This window comes from Octodon degus, unplaced genomic scaffold (genome assembly GCF_000260255.1).
Source record: "Octodon degus isolate 3935 unplaced genomic scaffold, OctDeg1.0 scaffold00136, whole genome shotgun sequence".
Taxonomy (NCBI): domain Eukaryota; kingdom Metazoa; phylum Chordata; class Mammalia; order Rodentia; family Octodontidae; genus Octodon; species Octodon degus.
In genome coordinates, this window is record NW_004524712.1 from 5,229,099 (window position 1) to 5,249,709 (window position 20,611).

The following is a 20,611-nucleotide window of genomic DNA, read 5'->3' on the forward strand; positions in this document are numbered from 1 at the left end:
CTCTCTCTCTGTCTCTCTCTGTCTCTCTGTCTCTCTCTCTCTCTCTCTCTCTCTCTCTCTCTCTCTCTCTCTCTCTCTTTCTCTGTTCAGCCACAGATAAATTCTTACCGATTCTCTTCATATTTTAAGTCTCTTCTCTGGAAACTGCACAGCCTATTTTCGCAGTCAGGGCTGCTTACTAAAACCCCTCTCTTCCTTTGGTCCCTTACCCTGAGGCTAGGAACTGAGTGATGTAGTATACAGCAGTGGGCTAGGACAGAATTGTAGCACTTTTTTTCTCTTCGTTTCCTGTGTTCAAGACTGAACCCTAATACATGCTAGGCGCAATAGCAGTGGGCTGTGTCCTCAGCCCTTTATTTTGAGGCAAGGTCTCTTTTACGTTGCCCAGGCTGGCCCTGAATTTCTGACGATCATTCTGCCTCACTGTCCCAAGCTGCTGAGATTACAGATGACAGTCACTATGCCGAGCTTTACTAAGATGTCCTTGAGAATAACCTTCCCATCTACAGTTCTCTCTCTCTTTTCACTTTCCAGTCTCGCAGGCTGCTGACCCAGGAGCAGGATCTGGGTCCGACTTCAGCTTTTCCTCCTACTCCTTCCTCATTTCCATTTCAACCACAAGCACACACTCTGCCATCTGTCCCCTGGTGAGAGGCTGACACAGGGCAGCTGGCTTCCCTACAGATGGAGGCCAGTGCCAGGCAGCTCCTCTTCTGGGCAGAACTCTCCTATTTCGGGAGTCCTGAAGGTTCCTCGATGCTCATTTCTCCTACCCTCAGCGTGGGAGCTCCATGGTCGGCACTCTGCCTCGTCGCCACTGCGCCCAAAGCTTCAGACACCGTCTCATCAGCAAGCACCTCACTAACAAGCACCAGGCCGCCAGACCTGCCTGTTGCTGAGTGGCGCCAGTTTCACCTCCACCTCTTGTTGATCCTCATTCTCGGGCCAGCTACTCATCACCATTTACTGAGTGATTTTACTAAAAGAGTCCTGCAGCGAGGAACAGCAGAGGCTTCTAAAGAACCACCGAACTCCCTTCTCTTTAGAAGTTATATTTGGGGCCAAACAATATGGGTGACTCCCCAGCTACACTGTACCAGGCTACTCCCCAAAATAAAAATGACCACACCTCCTGTCCTTTGCAGGCTTATTTGCTATGCTGAAAAGCTAAAATTCTTCAGCTCTACTCTAAAATTCAAATGAAATACCTCAGTGTGAGCGAGATACCGCATTTATTTTAACGTATGAAACTCTCACGGTTGGCCACCCTTGCAGTGGGGCTGGTTCGGCCCGGATAGCATACATCTGGCAGGTGGCTCTCGAACAGAACAGGCCTGACTGGCCCTCCCTCCCAGCCAGGTGTCTCTACCCGCAGCCAAATGATGACAGCAAAAACAGCACACTCGAATCCAGAAATGACCCATCTGCTGCATCGTATCTGCCTTCCGCACCACAGCAGGCACGCCCACATCTGAGGGCGCGGTGCGTGATGCCAGGCCCTAAGTATCATCCCTTTCTAACGAGCCACTCGTGCAAGACCCCAAAATCAATTTCCCTCAAGTCCTTAGGAAACTGTTTAACAGGAAATTCAACAGAAAATACCCAAGTTTCTTGCCCTCTGGACCACCTCAGCCTGAAGCTGCATTAAACCTTCTTCTCAAAGCTCATAGTGCTGGCAACTGAGGCATCAGAAGAGCTTTGAAAGTAGAGTAGAGGGCCGGGGAGATAACTCGGTAGAATAAGTACTTGCCTGGCAAGTGCAAGGTCTTGAGTTCAATACCCAGTACTGCTAAAAAAAAAAAAAAGAAGAAAAATGAAAATGTAGTACAGCGCTCTAGGCATTGGGCTTGGCTTTATGCCTGCAGTAGCCTGCTCCCACTTGTCTTGAGTTAAACCTTTCCTTTGACGCCCCCATCCCATGGCCCACCCCATCTCACCTTGGACATCACACCCTTAGATGGTGCGCTCCACGTCTAGCTACCAATGCTTTAGTCTCATGAAATCCTATTCTAGGAATATGTTCCTCCAACAACAGCTAGGTACTCCAGGGCAGAGACGAGACTGAAAGATCTAAACATTCATAACAAAGAGTATTCTACCAAAATACACTTGATGAACATAGTGATGAGTACTAAGTAAATGAACCTGCACTTTTGTATCGTTTAGACAGTCTGCATCCCGTAATGGAAACAGGTTACACAACAGCCCTGAAAGTAATTAAAACCGATTTGCTTTGCTTTGGCTGGGTTTTCTGAAGCAGCGTGTCCCTGTAGTACAGGCTGGCCTTGACCTCAGGGGGATCCTCACAAGGGTAGGTCACCTCACTGGGTTTAAAACCAGCTTCTGACTGTCAAGTTCATCTCTGACATGTCTGACCAAAAAACAAAGAGGGAAGTTTTTCAAAAAAAACTTTTAATTTAAAAAACAAAGAGCAAGTTTGTTTGGGGTTTTTTATGTTTTAAAAATTACATGTCAGGCAATGAAGGACAGAGACTGTATCATATAAAATAATTTTTTTTAAAAAAAAAACCATAAGTCAGGTGTGGTGGCACACACTTGTCATCCCAAAACTTGGAAGGCTGAGAAAGGAGAACTGCTGCAGGTCTGAGGTCACCCAGGCTACAAGTGAGTTCAAGGCCAGCCTGAACGGCGTAGTGGAACCCTGTCTCAAAAAGACAAATTAAAAAAAAAAAAAAAAAAAGTAGAAAACTTTAAAAATGAATATATATCTGGGCAAGGCCCACATGGGAAGCCATGGGCACAGGGCTTTCGTTGCAGTTATTCCCAGGTTCAGTGTGCAATCTTTGCAGCTCTTCTAACTTCTCGGGGCTTTGTTTGCTCATTTCTCAAATAGAAATAGTTATTTCTGGTCCTCCTTACTTTAAAGACATAAAGTAGGTCCTTAGCTTACAGAGAGAGGGAGGGAGGGAGAGAGGGAAGGAGGAAGAGAGGGGAAAGGAGGGAGGGAGGGGAAGGGAGGGAGAGAGAGGAAGAGAGGGATGGGAAAGGAAGAAGGGAGGGAAGGAAGGAGGGGAAAGGAGGGAGTGAGGACAGGAGGGAGGGAGGGAACTTAATCACAGTACAGAATAGTTTGGGTGCAAGAGAAAATACAGGGGAATTAAACAGAAGAATTAAAACAGAAAAATACTTTTTAAACAGGATTTTCAAAGGGAAAATGAAATAAAAAGGGTAAAATTTTTGAAATTGTGAAAGTACTAGATAAAATTTAATTAGGGCTTCCAAGAAACAAACTGGCCTTTCGTATAAAATAGAAAGCTGAAGGTTAAAACAAGTTAAGGCTTATAAACAAAATTTTTTACATATTTTAAATGAGAATAAACACTGAAGATTTTTTCAAGTTAGGGATGACTCTGAGGTCCTCGCTTTAATTAAAATTAAGTAAGCACCCAAAGAGCAAGCAGATGGGAACTGCTTTGCAGTGAGAGTCACAGGGGTACTGGTTTGGGAAGACCCTGGCGCCCCCTCGGCCACCACGAACTCCCCTCCCTCGAGATCCCTGCTTCGCCTCCAGTGGCACACAGCGCTTTGCTGTCACGTGGTGAGCTCAGCAGCTCCGCCCACGAGCCAGATCCACCAGAGCCCCGGGTGGAAGCGTGGACCCCCTGCCTGTCACTCAGGCCCAGGACAAGCCCAGCTGGGTGGCATTGGCTGGCCGTGTTGTGCCACCCGAGACAGACTTGGGCAGGCTCCCTGGTCAGCAGGGCCTGGGTGTGAGGACAAGGCGACAAGGCGGTCCCACATCTCTAGCACAGGGAAGGCCTGCTTTCTCCTGCCCCTCACACACACCTGCACGCACCCAACAATGGGGGAAAGGGGACTGTTCCTCTCTCTTAAAAAGGCAGCCTCTATTCAAATGCAGCCCGCTCTTTCCTCTAAACCCACCACAAACGCTGTCTAGCCATCTCAGCTTAACTCTTGGACAGCGACCCAGTGATGCCCAAGTCAGGAAGTGGGTTTCTCTACAGCTTTTTCCCCTTGTGTCTTCTAGGTAACCGTTTCTTTTAGGAAATCACCAGAGACGATTTGACCTTGGATTTGGGGGTAGGAGGTGAGAACTTTTTAATACACCAAAGAAACATTTTTCTATCCAACGTAAATATCTAAAAATGAAATACCTCCCTAAATATCTAGGTGGCCTAAGAAGCAAAACAGCTTCACTGGTTAGAATTAAGAAGCTGGACTTGCGAAGCCTAACTTTCTTAGTAAGATTTTCAGGTTCACCTTTGTCAGTGATTTTAAATCTAGGGGGAGAGATACCCCTGAAAAATAAGGGGGACAGAAATCACCAGTTAGGCATCTTAGAACTCGGAGGAGGTGAACTGGATCCTAAATAATCATGACGGTTTCTGACCAAGGGTCCAGATTATGTTGAAAGATAAAGCAGAATACTACCATCATGGAGCTAGACAACCAACGGTTTTAGGGCAGCCTATCACAGTGCGCAGAGAGTGCTCTGCCTGTGCTGGTAGGAATAAAAGCCAGAGAGCCTGTGGAGACCTTACAAGAAACTGCACCGCCTCCGCTCTGAAAGTCAGCGCCTCCCAGAGCCGCGCTGTATGACCCAACCATCTCTCCAGCGCTGCCAGGCCCAGTCTCCTCGCAGAGGTTAAACTTTCACATTCAGTCACTCTAGGAGGACTTTCACTCTCCTTATCTCTCAGGGAGAAGTGAGTCACTCAGAAGACAACGCCGTTGGGCTAGTGGTAGTCACCAGTGTGCCCTGGATCCTACCTGGGAGCATGGAGACATGGCCCTGAGGCCCGCCTTATGAAGAGACAGATGGGGAGGCTGTGTAGGACTGCTGCACAAGCTGCCTTTGCCAGCGCAGTCCGCTGTGGCTGCTGACTGCGCTGCTCCGAGCTTCTGCTGCAGGGAACATACAGGGCTGGCTCTCCCGCACACACCCTTGGTCCAGGTTTCCTAGGGCTTGCCACAGCCCAAGATGAGGCCTGCTAGGACACTAGAGCTCCTCCTTGGGCAGCTTGGACCCAAGCAGCCCCCAGCAGCTTGCTCCAACTTTCCTGGAACTGAGCTGCAGATGGAGGGTTCTCTGACCCAAAGTTCCTTCCAGACCTGCACCATGGCCTAAATGTTAGAATTTTTCCTTCTAGTTGCTGGACACTTTGAAAAGCAGCTTCTTTGTTCTGGGCTTCTTGACTTCAGGCTACACAAATTTCTTCCCAAGCAAACTCATTTCCCTCATTTATACGAGAAAGGTAACAATCTGCTTTATATGGTTTTTGGTGAAGTTAGAAAACATCAAAGTACTGTATGGTAGAGGCTTATGGACAGTAGGAACTTAATAAATATGCACTGAGTCACATAACTAAAGGGACTTGTATGATATAAAAAATCTGCTCTGTCCGTTGTCCTGCCAGAAACTGCTGACATTTTATAAATAAAATACATTGGCCTCTAACCTCCCTTCAGGATTATCCTGGAAAAATGCAAGGCTTGGAGCATAACGTGGTCGCTTACAGCTGGCACTTGTACTTCCGCTGTGATGAGGGAGGACCCTACCCTAGGTCCTTTCCACAAACCAATTCAGTAATTCCAACAAGTCTACGAGACAGGAACTACTGTGATTATTTTCCAGGGGACAGAAGTGAGGCACAGAGATGCACAAGGTCACACAGCTACACAGTGGAAGGGTCGGAGCCCCTGCGCTTAATCCCCACATGATACAGCCCTGACACATGGCCCCTGGGAGAGCCGCACAGGCGGGCTGCCTGGCCTAGACTCACCAGCCTCCAACCTAAAAGCTTCCCCAGGGATGGGTGGGGTGTTGACGCTACATCCAACGTGGGGGCGGCACATGAAGGTCACTTTAGGGAGACTGGGAAATGCCGCACTGTCCTGGATGTGCGCGTCTCCTCCAAGTGCCCCCTGCTTGCTCTCCACTGGAGGGAACGCCATCTTGGGAAGAGAGACTCCCAGCAGAGCTGACCACCCGCAGCACCCAGCAGGGCCTCTCCCAACAGAGCTGACCGGGAGTCGCCACCCCATTGCTGACTGGCCCTGAGGCCGTGCCTGGATGCCTCTGCAGCTCCCTAGGTCTTGCTCCATGGAAACACTTTGCTCCACAGGTAAAAAGGTGGAGCTTCAAACTGAAGAGGGAGTGGACTTCTCAAGTAATCACAACCCAATTCCACTGCTTGTCATGAAATTTTGTTAAAGAGAACAACCGCAGCAATGTGAGGCTCAGAGGCTCCTCTGAAACACATTAGGGGTGCAGGGAGTTGTGCACAAGACAAAGTGGCCAATCTGCAAGTTCCCTGCTGCTCAAAATCCAGGCAGGCACCCACCAGGCCTCCACGGTGGACACAGGGGAACGTGTCACAGCCAGGCCCTCCTACTCCGTGGACCCCTGCACAGCCCAAAGCAAGACACTGACAGGCTCAGCCAGCTGTGGGCTTCAGAAGCCAAATGCAGAAATGTGGAGCCTTCGCTTGCCACATTTTTTAAGACATTCAGGGAGAAAAACAGTTAACAATGAGGTCAAATTTTACAACCGTATGATCCTTTCTACTGGTAGCAGAGGATTAAGAAAAATTGTCCCAAAGTTAATCAGTGAAGAAGCAGATGAAGTAAAACTGCCCTGCAGGCTATGGCAAAGGGTTTTCCTTCCTTCTAGTTCAAATACTTCTCGGAATGTTCCTCTCCAGTGCTCCAGACTTTCTGCCTGTCTGCCTCACCACGAAGCACTCTGTTAACCCATTATTTGGCCGAGAGCGCCACACGCCCCTGAAGCATCCGCCACCCAGCACAGAGACTCCACTCCCAGCCTCTGAGCTGGTCCGCAGGAGGGCTCCTGCTAAGCTGCCTTCCTGCCACCCATTCACAAGGGCCTGCGAACAGGAAAGTGAAGGCACTCTGCTTCTGGCTTCCTTCTTCCCAAGACCTCTTCCTCTTATCCAACCAGGCTCACCATGCTGAGACCGCAACGGCTTCACAAGCCCATCAGCCAGCTTCAGCCCGCCCGACATGAAGTCAACCACTTCACCGGGGCCTGAGTGCAGCTGCCATACCAACCCACCAGCGAGTTAGACCTTCCCAGCTTCACTTCAGCCAGGGTCTTGTACCAACACCATCCACCTGGAGGGAGTTCATACTCCCGAGCCTGGCACAAGCGTACCTTCCAGCCCCTGGGAAGTTTCCACTGTCCCTGAATAACACACCCACTTGTGTTCAGATCATTTCACACCTGCATAAATTCAGGCTAGTAACTTGTTTCTGTGGCCCCTCCCCGTCCTAATCACTAACCAGGCTCCCACCACGCTCCGGCACAGGGAGATTGTTTTGCAACGCCGCTTTCCTTCGGACATGGTGACTGCTGGTACTGCTGCCAAATTGCAGGTTGCATTCTGAATTGTAGCGCTTTGAAAACTTCCTTTTGCAGTCAAATGGTTTATTTCCAAAAAACATGTTGGAGCAGTAGCTCTGGATCGCTGAACCCTAAACTCAAGGTTCTGGGTGTGGCCTCAGGACCTCCCTGTGTGACTCTAGCCTGGCTCCAGTGCCATCCAAGAAACGGCAAGAAAAGGATTGATCTTGGGAGAGAAGCAACTTGAAAGAACCTACAGCAGAATGTATGGGGTTTATTTCTCTACCAGATGGAGACCTTTCTATGGCATGTCTAATATACCTCCCTCCTTAAAAAACACTACTTGGAAGTTAAATTCCAGATAGTCTCAAATTTACCCTTAAGGAAAGAGACAGGCTATTTACAAATCTGTACTACACTGTAAAATACAAGTTCATGGCAGGTAATGAATAGCTTTGGGTTCACTCTTTTGCAGGCTGCAGGTAAGAAAAAAAGACGACCACTGCACTATAATCACAACTGGTGGGAGCACACGGACACCGCTGAGTGAAGCCACCACAGCCACTAAGGAAGGGCTGCAGCAGCCGTGGGAAGGAACCCATCTCTGGCTGTGTGCGGCAATCTAGGATGAAGTCTGAGAAAAGTGACTCACAGGCCACCGGCGCTAGCCTCTGCCCACTGGCTGAGCCACACAAATACAGCATCATGAGCGACAAGAGGAAGACACTGCCCTCCTACTTCTGGAGACAAGGGAGATATATGCCAGAAGTACCCTCACTCCTCAGTGTGGAGAAGGACTTTGTACCTAGGTGAAGTTTTTGCTACTTAAGATTCAGTTCAGGAGCTATCTTCTTGCACCCTGCACTGACATGGCTTTGAATAGATCCGTGTGTGCGTGTGCGCGCGTGCACATGCCTCAGCTACACAAAGTAAAACATGAGAATACTGTTGAATAATTCATATATTCTTCTATACCTACTCATATTGAAAACAAAAAAGAATCAGAGATGCCTGTATTTTCTAAGCACAAGGAAAGCATTTTTCAGAGGTGCATAAAATATACAGCAAACACTGGACTCTTCCTATCAGATTGGGTTGCAATTAGAAGGAGTTCAGAAAGTATCTTCGAACAAGAAGAAATGAAGCTATTCTGATGGTATCAGCCTGATAACCGTAAGCAGCTCGCAGCAAGGAGGAGGGCTATTTTGGCGGAAGCCAGAGCTGCATTTGATGTCTTCTTAACTCCGCTAAGAAGCAGGCTTTCAAGCCTGTTATCTGCCCCCACATCTCGACCTAATTTAACAAGTTGCCATAGGAGCTCAGTGAAGATTGATGCAATTTTCTTATCTTTGGAGGAAAAATGTAACTGTTCAAGAGAATGAAAATTCAGTTTCTAACTGATTTCCACACTTATAGTGCAATAACTAAGACCTCATATGAAGAAACAAAATAATATTCTTTTGAAGGTGATGTGGACAAAAATCTGGATTGGTAGGGTAATAGTAGAAAGGTGAGTTGGTTTTTTTTGGGTTTTTTGGGGTTTTTTTCCCTCCGGGTTAGAGACTCCAAACATTCACCTTTTACTTCAGGCCAGATTGTCATAATGTAAGGGTCCAAGTCCTGCTCCTATGTTGCCATACATATGCGGGAACAATCCAATTTCAACAGAGCAAGGGCAGAACTGACACAGAAAATAGATATGACTGAGGAGCAAGGAACGTGTGTTGTTAACACTTGTGAATGGTTTCCACCTTCCGAGGGACTTTTCCAGATTCATGGGCACCCTGCCGTTGTCTGGAGGGAGGGGCAAGGCCGAGAGAGTATATTCCATCTCTTTCTCTGTTCCCTAGGAGGGTCTCTGAAATAAGATAGAGCCACAGTAGAAGTGCAAGATCAGGCAACAGGCACAGGATCAGCATCGTTGGACACTGGGCACAGGAAAAGCGCTACCGAAATGAGGGCTGCTCTCCTACATCTTCCAAACCTCAGCCTGCATCAAGGCCTCAACAATTAACAGAATCCAGTTCAAGTCTATGACCGGCCACTCATGGCATCTTGAATTCCATCCACACTGAGCTCTTAAGGGTTGCTGCCTTTTCTATATTCAACGTGTGCCCTCTGCTAAAATAATTGATTTGCTGCAGTTAGGGGGTTTTCCCCTTGTCTGGTCCAATGTCTAGCACTCACATGTTTAGTTAACTGATTTGGTTTTATTACATCTTCACACATCTCTACTGTGGAGATAAGGATGAACACTTTTACTGCACTAAAAGTAGCACAGGGTACAAGGCAAATTTGCCTAAAATCACACAGTGTGTTACAGCTGGGAGGACCACAAGAGGACTTCTGTTTTCTGGGTGATTGTTTTCACCATTTGACAATGGGAAAGGTTAAATTCCCAACAATTAAAGAACTGAATGATGAGATGTTTAAAAATGTTTTTCACTCAACCAATTATTCAGTCTTTGAGGGTTCTGAGTTCTAATGCTCCTGCCTTCTCCTCCACTCACAGACTGCTCTACTCTTGACCCCAGGTGGTAGTAAAACACTGAACTCTGGAAGGCAAGGAAGGCTAGAGGGAGGGAATCGAGGGATGAAGGAGGGAAAGCAAGAAGGAGGGAGACATTTCTCACAACACTTTCCCCAGTTATATGCTATTCCCCAAGTACAACATAGGATGTGTTACTCTATGACCAGATTCTCAACCAAAGCCCAGGCTCTCAATGTGCATATTTTATTCTCTACAGACTTTCTTCATCCCCTACTGCTTCAATGAAAGGTTTACTCCTGGAAGAAAATCAATCATAAAGCTAAATGAGAAACAGAATTGCCTATATAAGCCAGGATGGATCTGGACAGAGTTTAGGGCCAGGAAGGAAGTGTTTCTCACATTCAAACTGCTAGGCTAATGTCAACTGCATGACAAAACAGTCTATGACAAAGTCCATTCATTCAATGATGCCTTTGAGAGAAGCAACCGCTGGTTTTATGTTTGGAAAGACCTCCCAAGAGCAGGCCTGGAAAAGTCCCTTGATGCCATGCCATTAGACAGCTTCCAGGAACATGAAACCATTATAGCTGCCTCCCCCTAGATATGGAAAAAGGCTCAAAATATAAGTTTCCTACCATTCTTGGAAACGACCCCTTGGGATAGAATGATACTATCCATTTCCAAAAATCACCATCTATTTAAATAAAAAGCAGATTAGCCTGAAAGGCTGAAGACCTCTTAGTGAAGGCTCTCCATTCCCTTTATAAAAGAAACAGGATGTCCTTGGACCTCTAGGTAAGTGCACCCACCTTCTGCTGACCCCACCCATAGAAAGGTGCAGATGGGCTGCCTCAGCAGGAAGCCGCCTACCTGTGTAGCCAGCCAGGGCAGCAGCAGGAATGACAGGCTTGTCCTTGTTGAGGTCAGCACGGTCACGCACATAGTCCTTGAAGGTGCCCTTGGGCTTGTGGTTGGGCAGGGCAGCCGGGTAGTCCTCAGAGTCGAAGCTGTCATAGGAAGGAACACGCTGCAGGCTGTTGAAAGATGACTGGCTGCTCCAGGACTGGGTGAGGCGATCACAACTATCGTAGCTCTCTACGCTCTCAAAAGAGTCCTGTCCTCCGAGTTTACCTGGAGGTAAAGGAGGAGGTAGGAAGAGGCGGGGGGAGGGATTGGGAAAAGACAACCGTAAAAACCCTCTTATGGAGAAACTGCTAATCAGATCTGCAGGAGGGACAGAAGGGGAGCGGGACTCGGGAATGGCAGCAGCACAGATTGCTAGTCAATGCTAGAGGAAGGGGACTGAGCCAGGACACACCCTGCAGGGCCATCCGATGCCACTGCTGCTGCCCAGTTTACAGTTCCTAAGACTGTGTCAGAGTCACATGTGACTCATATTTGTCTGACAGACACAACAGTGCCTGGGACCTCAAGAATTCTAACGCCAAAAATCTAAAAGCTGAGAATATCATGTTATCATAGAAATCCTGGCTAATGAATAGTTATCAGGCTGAATCCCTTTTGTAAATTAATGTGAGAAGATGAGTTTGAAAGGCCCAATGTGGCAAAATATTTTCATCATAAGGAAAAAAAAAACTGCATTACATTGAGCACACTGACCTTCCTTAACCTTGGAACAAAGTGTTATTTTTAAACATGTTCCCCCAAATACTATTTTAAAATGAAATACATGTCCTATCTTTATGTCATCTCAAATACAGAAACAAGTTATGGGATGCTGTTGCCTGGAGATTAAAAAAAACACACACTATCACCATTTCCAACTGAAAACTGTGTTCTCTACCCTTTCAAAGTATAACGCAGCACTGGAAATGCGTGCTTCTCAGGGAAGTGGGCGCAGAAGGGAACATGAGGTTGATTGAAGAGTTAAGGTCATCAGCGGTGTCAGAAATTCTTACTCTGAGTTGCTTAAGGCATTCTTAACTGACCACAAGATCATGCAAGTTCATTAATTTCCCAAATCAGGTTATAAACAGCTGCGATGATTGCGCAACGACTTGTGGAGAAATTTCCACTGGCAAAAAATGCCACTAGAAAGGAGCCCAGAAAATGAAAAAAAAAAAAATCTGGAGCAAAACAAATGCATCAAAGAGCTGCAAAGGCTCCCAGGAATGTGTTCTACATTCTATGTCCAGGTATTCATCAGGCAACCGAGGCAAATCACAGGCGACAGAGGGACCTCTCAGTGCAGCACATTCCCAGAGACAAAAGGGTGTGGCAAACGCCCAGGAAGAAATACCTATGAATCAGTTTTCAACTCCAAGCCTGGCTGATCTATATATTTCTATTCCCAGATAAGTGTGGCTTGGACATCCTCTTATTAGTGTGTTTCCAGCATGTTCTCCCTTCACAAAGGTAGGGGTTGGTTAAAAAATTAAACAAAATTCAAACATAAACAGGTGCCAAAATCAAAACTAAATACATAAGGAAATATGTTGTTCCCAAAATTTGAAAAGAAGATGCCCAGCTAAAAATGCTCTGCTCCTCCCGTTCCCTGCAGCACCGCTTACAATCAAGGGTGGCGCTATCTGCTTCGTCTCCTTCCTCCCTCTCCTCATCTATTCAAAGCAGGGACTGCATGGGTAATCACCCTGCCTGCACAAGCTTCATCACATTCGTGCTTCTTCCCTACTACGAAAAATGAAGGAGTGGTCCCTCCCAAAAATTCACATCAGATGACTCAGGAAATCAGCTCACAACCCAAATGCCTTAACCTCTTTATAGCAGAACAGGAAATTTTTTGGCACCTTGTAAAAAGGTGCTTGTTCCTATCAGCTACTGGTCTTAATGGACATTCAGTGTTTTGGAAGACAAACACATTAAAAGACTACAAAAGAGAACTGATATCTTCATGAAGAACATCCAACCCAACCCCAACACTGAGGCAGCAGCAATGACTGTCTCCTGAAGTGATGGTCTCTCTCAGCCATTTTTATATTTGGAGAGTAAGGCGATCAGAATTTCCACCAGCAAGTCCGCTGAGTTTCCAAGGAGCCCTAGTAAGCAAGGACACTAAACTAGGTTATAACCACTCTCTGGCAACCTTTCAAACATGAGCCAAATGCAACCTGGTAGAGAACTGTGGTTTATAGCTGAAGGCAGCTTTCATTTAGCTCTACTTTACAACCCTAGAGGTACAGCCTTCATTTATGGGCATTTTCTCCCAAACTGGGTTGACTCCAGCTAGATTAGACACTCAGTTCTGCTACTGTACTCATGCAAGGAAACACATATCCTCGAAGACACGCGCTGGCCAACTTTTCTGAGAAACGCCTCCGAGAGGCCCTTCCAACACTCACCCCATGGAACAAACCTCAAAGCACACAGAAGAGTAGATGGGAGGTACACAGCAAGCCACTGAATAGACCAGCACAAAGACAGCCCTCAGAAGCCAAGCAAATAGGAAACAGAAGCACTTTGTGCACCATAATGTAGTATATGAATACTATGATTATTAATAATCATCCTCTAACAGGAATGCTTTCAGGCTAGACCGTCTCAGCTCAAGGAGCCTTGGAGTCAGTCCTGTTTGCAGCGCCTCTAGCATGCAGGAGGCAGACCCGCTGTACGCAACAGGCTTCCTTGGAAGGTGCTGCGGCCTACACTTGGGAGGGAAGACTGACAGAGCACAGCCGGAGAGAAATCCTCATGTCCCTTTCTAAGGGTCACTTTGGGATTAGGGGTTAAGGAGGCGGTGGAGACCAAACCAAAAACCAAGAGAAGGAGCAAGAAGAGCCAATTACATAAATGCAGAGCCAGACATAATTTTAAAACAATGTCACAGTGGATCTGCCCAAAGTTACAAATGGCTGAACCCCAAACCCACAGCTCAGTCTCATTACATATGAGTAGAGAACACCCACAAAAGAAGGTCACCCTAATGCTTTGCCATACACATGTCCATCTCAATACACATGCACCCCGAAATGAAAGACAAGAAGGGGAAGAGAAAACTGGTTCTGCCCATTCTCCTTGGGCTGAAACACAAACCCCCTGGGACTCTAGGAAGGACAATTATATGTTCTGATTTGTGGAGGGACTTTCCCTGTATAGGGTCCACTGGTTATTCAAGCCTTGCTGGCAGGAAATGGGAGCCCGAACACCCAAACAAGGTGGCCATGTGTGTGGCCCACGATGTTCAGCGTGATCCTCCGCAGTAAGGGACCTCCAAGACCATGAGAATAGCACCACACGAGGCAGGCACCAAAGCAGCAATCTCTAACACACTGGCGCAAGCCTGACTTCTGTGACCAAGGCTTCTCTGACGCTTGGCTTAGCTTTCTCCTGCTCCCCACAGCCTCTAATTCCTTCCCACTTACCCATCAGAAAAGTCACCTTTTTGAGCTTTCAGAAATCAGCTAGCTCTGCCAGGGTGAACAAGCTGTCCTTACAATACTGTGCTTTGACTATCTTACCAGGTGGGTGATTCCCTCAATAGTTTATATTATGGCTGTAAACGTCAGGTCTATTTTGCCTTTTTGTTTTACGTCAGTCTGCTCTATTTTGGAAAGTTTACTTCTCTGCCAGTGAATAATGGTCACTATTATAATAGCTATTTCAACAAGAATGCCTTCTTTTGGGAGCCTCTTACCACCTACCTTTCCATGGTCCTCTAGCTAAATACACACTTTCACCACACTGTTGATGGCTGGGGCTGAACAAACCACTGGTTAACCATGCTGTATCTTCTCAGACCAAAGAAGTCACAGGAGGCTAACGATGCCAGGCTGACAGGTCACTCCAGGTACCAACCCAGGTTCTACAGTCTCATTTAATGGCTCTGAGAGGAGCCCATGACAGGGACAAACCTGAGGCGTTTCCCACAAGAGTCACTAAGCTTTCTTTCCTTTATTGTGTTCTCCTCAAACAAATCAACTCTCAGAAAATACAGCCTTTTTCTTTAATGATCAAACTGAACCAGAAGAAACATGATTATTTATTCTGCCAAATACGAATGCCACCATGGATCCTGAAGTCTCTGTCACTACGATTCATGTGGCTGAAATTCAATAATCAGAGGTCTTCATTATCTAGGTATTCTCGGATGGAAAGAGGCAGGCTGAGGCATCTTAGAGGGCTCATGAGTGAGGAGAAAATGGGACCCGGGAATTTCACGAAGGTGAATAATTCCTGTCAACCCAGAAGCTTTCAGTGCAGAGATGTGACCTACCGCGACTGGTTCTCCCCATGCACATGTTGTCAGGGGTGACCACTTCTTGCTTGATGGCAAAGTAGTCGGTCTGCAAAGCGTCTGTCTGAAGAGGGTCCCGGAGAATGACTGAGGGGTAGTCGTTCTCGTACTTGAGGGACAGGAGCTCCTCTGAGCTGATGGGATGGAGGGTCTGGTAGGACTCCGTGATGAAGCTGGGCTCCGAGAACTCTGACGGGGGCACACACTGAGCATGCTCGATACCGTAGCCTAGCCAAGGAGATGTTCAGTTAGAGAAGAAAAATGTGTATCTACAACAAATATTTCTTTTTTTCTTTTTTTGGTGGAACCAGAGATTGAACTCAGGCCCTTGCACTTGCCAGGGAAGTGCTTATTCCCCTGAGCCATCTCCCCGACCCTATAACAAATATTTCTACACCACTGTGGTGCCCCACACTGGAATGAGCACGCTGCCTTAAAGAATGAAAGGAAAAGCCTTAAGTCAGAAAACCTTGCTCCACTACTTAATGGCTATGGCCACTGGTAGAACGCTTTCCTTTTCTGCTTTAATTTTCTTCATCTACAAACAAGCATGACTGCAATCTTCCTCAGAGTGCTGAGATGAGATCAAATGAGAATCAACATATGTAAACCGTTTCCCAACTTTTGCGATATCCAACAGGCTCGATATATAGCATTTAATATTATTAGCATTGAAATAAAAGGAATGATAAAGTTAAAAATAAAATGTATGCAACCCTGTTTAACACCCTCTTTGGAAACAAGGTCATCAGCTAAGCACAACTCTACACCAGTTCAGTTCCTTTGACTATCTCTCCAGCATGTCTCAGTAGCCCATACTGGAGAGTAAAAGGTTTCATAATCTGTACTAGAACATGAAGCTGCACGGTGTGTTTTTTTTTTCTTTCAAAGTTTTATTGATAAACATATAGCAATGAGACAGTTTCAAATCAAATCGAAAGTACCGTTTCAACAAATAATATACTGCATATATTCTTCTTAGTGGTTAATTGCTGTACAAGATGCAGACTTGTGATCCTACTTACAAACACCATTAGAAAAAATCATTCTATTCATTAAGAGAATGCAACTATATATCTATCCCAACCACTTTGAATACACAGATACAAAATGGACATTCAAAGGTATACCCCAATTTTTTTAAGTTCCGTTGTTGAATATTATAGGTGTGTAAACTCAGCAAAATATTCTAAGGGTCCAGTAGCCCATAATAGCATTGGGTCTTCTGTTTAACTGGCAATGTCAGAAATTATTGACCTGAGTCCCCCACAGCTCAACTTAACAACATGGCTTTACTTCCTATATTTCATCTTCATACTTTTCTACTGGATGGTTAAGACCAAGGTAAAGCAGGACCTGTGCAACAAGAGTTGTAGCTTTTGGGTCTGAGAAGGTCAGTGAAATGCCCTCATGCACGGTGTGCTCTTAAAGAAGGATTTCAGAGGAAATGCTACGATCTCCACTGCAGAAAGGAAATAGCAAAGGCCAAGGCCAAGTCATCAACCCAACCTGTGGCTACCACAGCGCACAGAATCAAATGAGATCCAATAGGGGGCGAGGTGTGTTCTTTCCCATGACTTTCACATTCCGAGACAGGCCATGCTGAAACCCGCAGGCCAATAAGATGTGTACAGGGCGGCAAGATGGCAGAGGACTTGCCTGGAGTACACAAGTCCATGGGTCCAATCCCCAGCACCACAAAAAATAAGAGGAAAAAAATTATAAGGCATTCATATGGCCGAAACCATGTACTTTGTGAAGAATAATTAATCATTACCTAGACTGTAATTTTTAAAAAAATGTATTTCCCGTAGAGTTACCATGAAGGAGCGTGAGATTGAGCCAGGAGAACCTTCCTAGTGTCCCATTACGATGAGCAAGGCAAGGGACAGGGAGCAAAGGGTGGAACTTACTGATGACGTAATCCGAGGTATAACGGGATTCCGGATAGGGCGGGTTCACTCCACTAACTTGGTATGGTTTCACATCTTCTGCAACGGACAGGGTAGGGAATGAAACGAAGAAGTCAACACAGAAGGAATACGTAGCCTAGAAGAATCCTGAATGCAAAGGTCATGATGATCTCAATTATTTTTGGAAGAAATGGGTCAATTCATTAACTGCGTTGGTGTCTTAAGTCTTCCAAGGCTGGGGCCCCATCTAGGAATGAGATCACCAGAGGATGGCTAAGTTGGTTATGTCAGTAGCGACAAAATGGGATTTAATATCTTAGAATGTGAATGAGGGAGTCATCACTGAGGGCTGGGAACACACTCAGCACTCATTCCCAACCCCTGTGCTGTGCATGCGTCTCGCTGGAGACTGCATTCAAAGGCTGGACACTGAATGGAGAGGGTACCAAGGTCAGAGCCCAGCCCGCACACTGATCCACTCGAAATCTTTTCAGAAAATCACAGCAGTCTTTAGGCAACTACATTTTCCATCCTCTAGTTCTAGCAGATGTTTGGGTTTTGTTCTCTGTTTTTCCCACTGTTCTAAGAATTCACATTCAGGCCCAGACAAGAAATGGAACACCGGTAAAGCAACTCTACTTGTGTACTAAGGTGGCTTACATAAAGAGGGAAGGCAGCGACACAACCAAATTGTGGCCCAGAAGCCACCTTCTCTGAAGATGGGAAAGGTAGAGGGCGGTATCAAAGGCCAGAGAGTGACCCTCTAGCTGCGCTTGGTGTGGAACCTGCTAAGCACCTGGGAATCTCAGGAAGCAGCAGAAGCCTCTGACTCTTTTATGGAACCACCTGACCACATCTCACAGAATCAAGACATAAAAGAAAGCTTGTTGGTTTGTGTTTTTCCCCAGGTATTTGATAGCTTGTTTGAGAACAACGGCTCATGGGAAGACAAGTTTATGCCTGTATGCACACGCATACACCAAAACCAAAAAAGCAGGTCCCAGTTGAGATAAAATGATTCAACTCCACTTTAGCAGCTTATCAGATCACAATATCCCCTGTACCTTTTGGCCCTCTACCCCACCCCACACAGCTGTGTTCTATGGGTGCTGTGTCCCTAGGTTTCATTATAGAACCAAAACTATAGCCTCATTGCAAACAGATCACTCATCCCTTGGAGTGTGTAAATCTGAAAGGGGATGATCTTTGTTGTCTCGCCCCTGGAACACTGGCCAGGAAGGTGGCTGTTTGCTCGCAGGCATACTTGGGTACGTCTTAATTAAAGTCCCTTACGTTATTCCAGTACAGAAAGGCGAGACCGAACTGTACTAACATGAGGAGCCGCCCGTGTGTCCATGTGATTACAGAAAGAAGACAGAATAGGAATTCAAAGTTAAATAGACAACAGAAAAAATAAATAAAAAAGCTAAAAAGTTAAAGAAAATAAGAGTGTAAAGAAACAAGCGATTTTTTTTAAATGTATTTGATACAGGGTCTCACTACCCAGCTCAGACTCGTCGCAATCCTCCTGGTTTCAGCCTCCCCAGAGCTGGGATTACAGCAGTGCACCATCACACCAGGCCTCGGCGGCTGGCTCAGCACACCTGGGGGCAGGGCCAGCAAGGCATGTGGTGCCAGGGATCAAACCCTGGTCTCCGCGCTTTCTAGGCAGACACTTAGTCTTCTGAGCTATCTCGCAGGCCCAGAAACAAGTAATTTTTATGAATAAGAATAATCATGTCCCTTGTCCTTCCTATCTCATGGGGTTATTCTGATAGTCCAAAGAGAAGACTATTTTATACTACTTGGAAACAAGACGCCATATATGTGTGTGTGTGTGATTAAGGCAGAGTCAGACATCCCACAACACCTGGCAGCTCCTCTGCGACGAGGACAGGGAAGCGTTGCCCTACGTAGCACACTCACTGTACTTGGTTCTCACAGCCAGGTGCCTGCCCCTGCTGCCAGCAGTTAAATCAGATCTGCAGGGAGCCTCCCGGTTCTTCTCCCTCTATAAACAGGTTGTGCAGGTCAACACTTCGGTGTGGGTGTGCGTGCAATTAGACGGACAGTGTGCCAGGCTAGGAGAGGGGACTGGGAAGCGCTGCCAGACCTCCACCAGGGCAGCCACAGACAGCTCCATCTAGTTCTCGACTGTGTTATTTTTCAACAGAAAAGCTGAAGAGAAGAAATACAGACCACAGCCCTTGTCCCCAGGAGTCTAACTTGGGTTTCTCTTGAGCACTGCAGGGTGAAGAATGTTCTTGCACACAAAGGCAGGTATTATAGGGACTAAACGTGCCAAGCCTGAGCTCCGCACCCTTCCCCCAGTGTCTGTGCCAAGGGCTGGAGCTGGTGACCACAGAGAAGGGGTGGGCCTGGGTGACAGAGGGCAGCGGGCTTCTAGGCTTACAGTCAGCTGGAGGGCACTGCTGACTGCTGGTAACTGCGATTTATTTTAAGAAGAAATTCAGAAAAATAAGGGCAAAAACACCCAAGTTTGCTGCCTACTGCTGTTTCTGTACTCAGCCAGGACTGTGGGACATGAGTCACTTGGTCCCAAAGGCTGGAAGAGGCCAAGAGAGGAGGCCGTGTCATGACAGGGTTGCAACACCTTGTCCTGGTCTGACCCAGCTTCTGCCCCAGATGTGAGAGGTATTCTGCACCTCTGCAGTTCCAACCGTCAGTGGGCAGAGAGGCCTGTCTTGTTAACGACTTCAGAAAGTCTAAGCTTTCCTGTGCATGTGACCAGGTATTACATGGCCATAGATCAAGGAAATATGTAGTAAGATTGCCAAGAAAAAAGGCCAAAAACTATTCTGGGATTGGCCAGGGGCACTGCCAACACAAAGTACATGGATCTAAGGAAACAACTGGTCTCAGAACTGCGCATACCATGAAGCTAAAGGAGCACAAAAGTAGTAAAGATTAAAATCTTAACCCCAAATATATAGAAGAGAAACAAGCTCCCCTGGACCTGCTGTATGCATGTGCTGTACATCAGACATCATCCTAGACACATCCCTTTGACCATTTGTGCCCTGATAGTGTTACGTTCCCACCAGATCAGCCCCCCTCCCTACTCACAGTAAGTTCACACAACCCCACCTTCCCTGTTTCCACACACACACTTACCTTTCTGCAGAATCTCTAGATGCTCCCATAAGATGTCCCCGACAAAGTCTGGAGCCAGCTCAAGGAAGCAGTCTTTACCCAGGCCACAGAGAGCTGCTCCATTCATACAGAATTTCTGGAAGTCCACACCCTTCAGGCTGAACTCGTTCACGGCCCACATCACCCAGTCCCGAACATGGGTTTCTGTCCACTGCCGAGGGTCTGGGGGAAGAGACCAAGTGAAGACACAGTCGGTCAGGGTCTGATGCAGACTGAGGGACCTCCCCGCTGCTGAGGGTGCCATCCCAGCCACAGAGTCAGGCAGCACCAGCCTGCGAATGGAGCTCATCAGGCGTCTCCCATAGCCCCTCTCCCACACTCAGCATCCCTCACCCCTCCTCTGCTTTACAGCGAGAAGGAACTCTGGCCAGCCAAAAAGTAACACAGGAATGGGGCAGGCACATTCCCTCCACTTTAACTGGGCAATGATTCCCAGAAATCTCCTCTTACATCGACATATTTCCTTTACAATGTTT

At 46.8% G+C, this 20,611-nt stretch overlaps 1 protein-coding gene across 5 annotated transcripts in view; it reads right to left on the bottom strand.

Annotated features, from left to right (window-relative positions):
• Window positions 1–20,611, bottom strand: part of Ets1 (ETS proto-oncogene 1, transcription factor) — a 131,487-nt gene that overhangs the window by 10,155 nt on the left and 100,721 nt on the right. For 3 of the 5 annotated variants that reach the window (XM_023701437.1, XM_023701434.1, XM_004641409.2), the window contains 4 exons: window positions 20,097–20,297; window positions 16,962–17,039; window positions 15,028–15,276; window positions 10,707–10,967 (listed from right to left, as the gene is read on the bottom strand). In XM_023701437.1, the coding sequence (XP_023557205.1) occupies window positions 10,707–10,967; window positions 15,028–15,276; window positions 16,962–17,039; window positions 20,097–20,297 (789 nt within the window). The remainder of the gene's footprint in view (window positions 1–10,706; window positions 10,968–15,027; window positions 15,277–16,961; window positions 17,040–20,096; window positions 20,298–20,611) is intronic. The other 2 variants (XM_023701435.1, XM_023701436.1) reach the window with 2 other exon arrangements.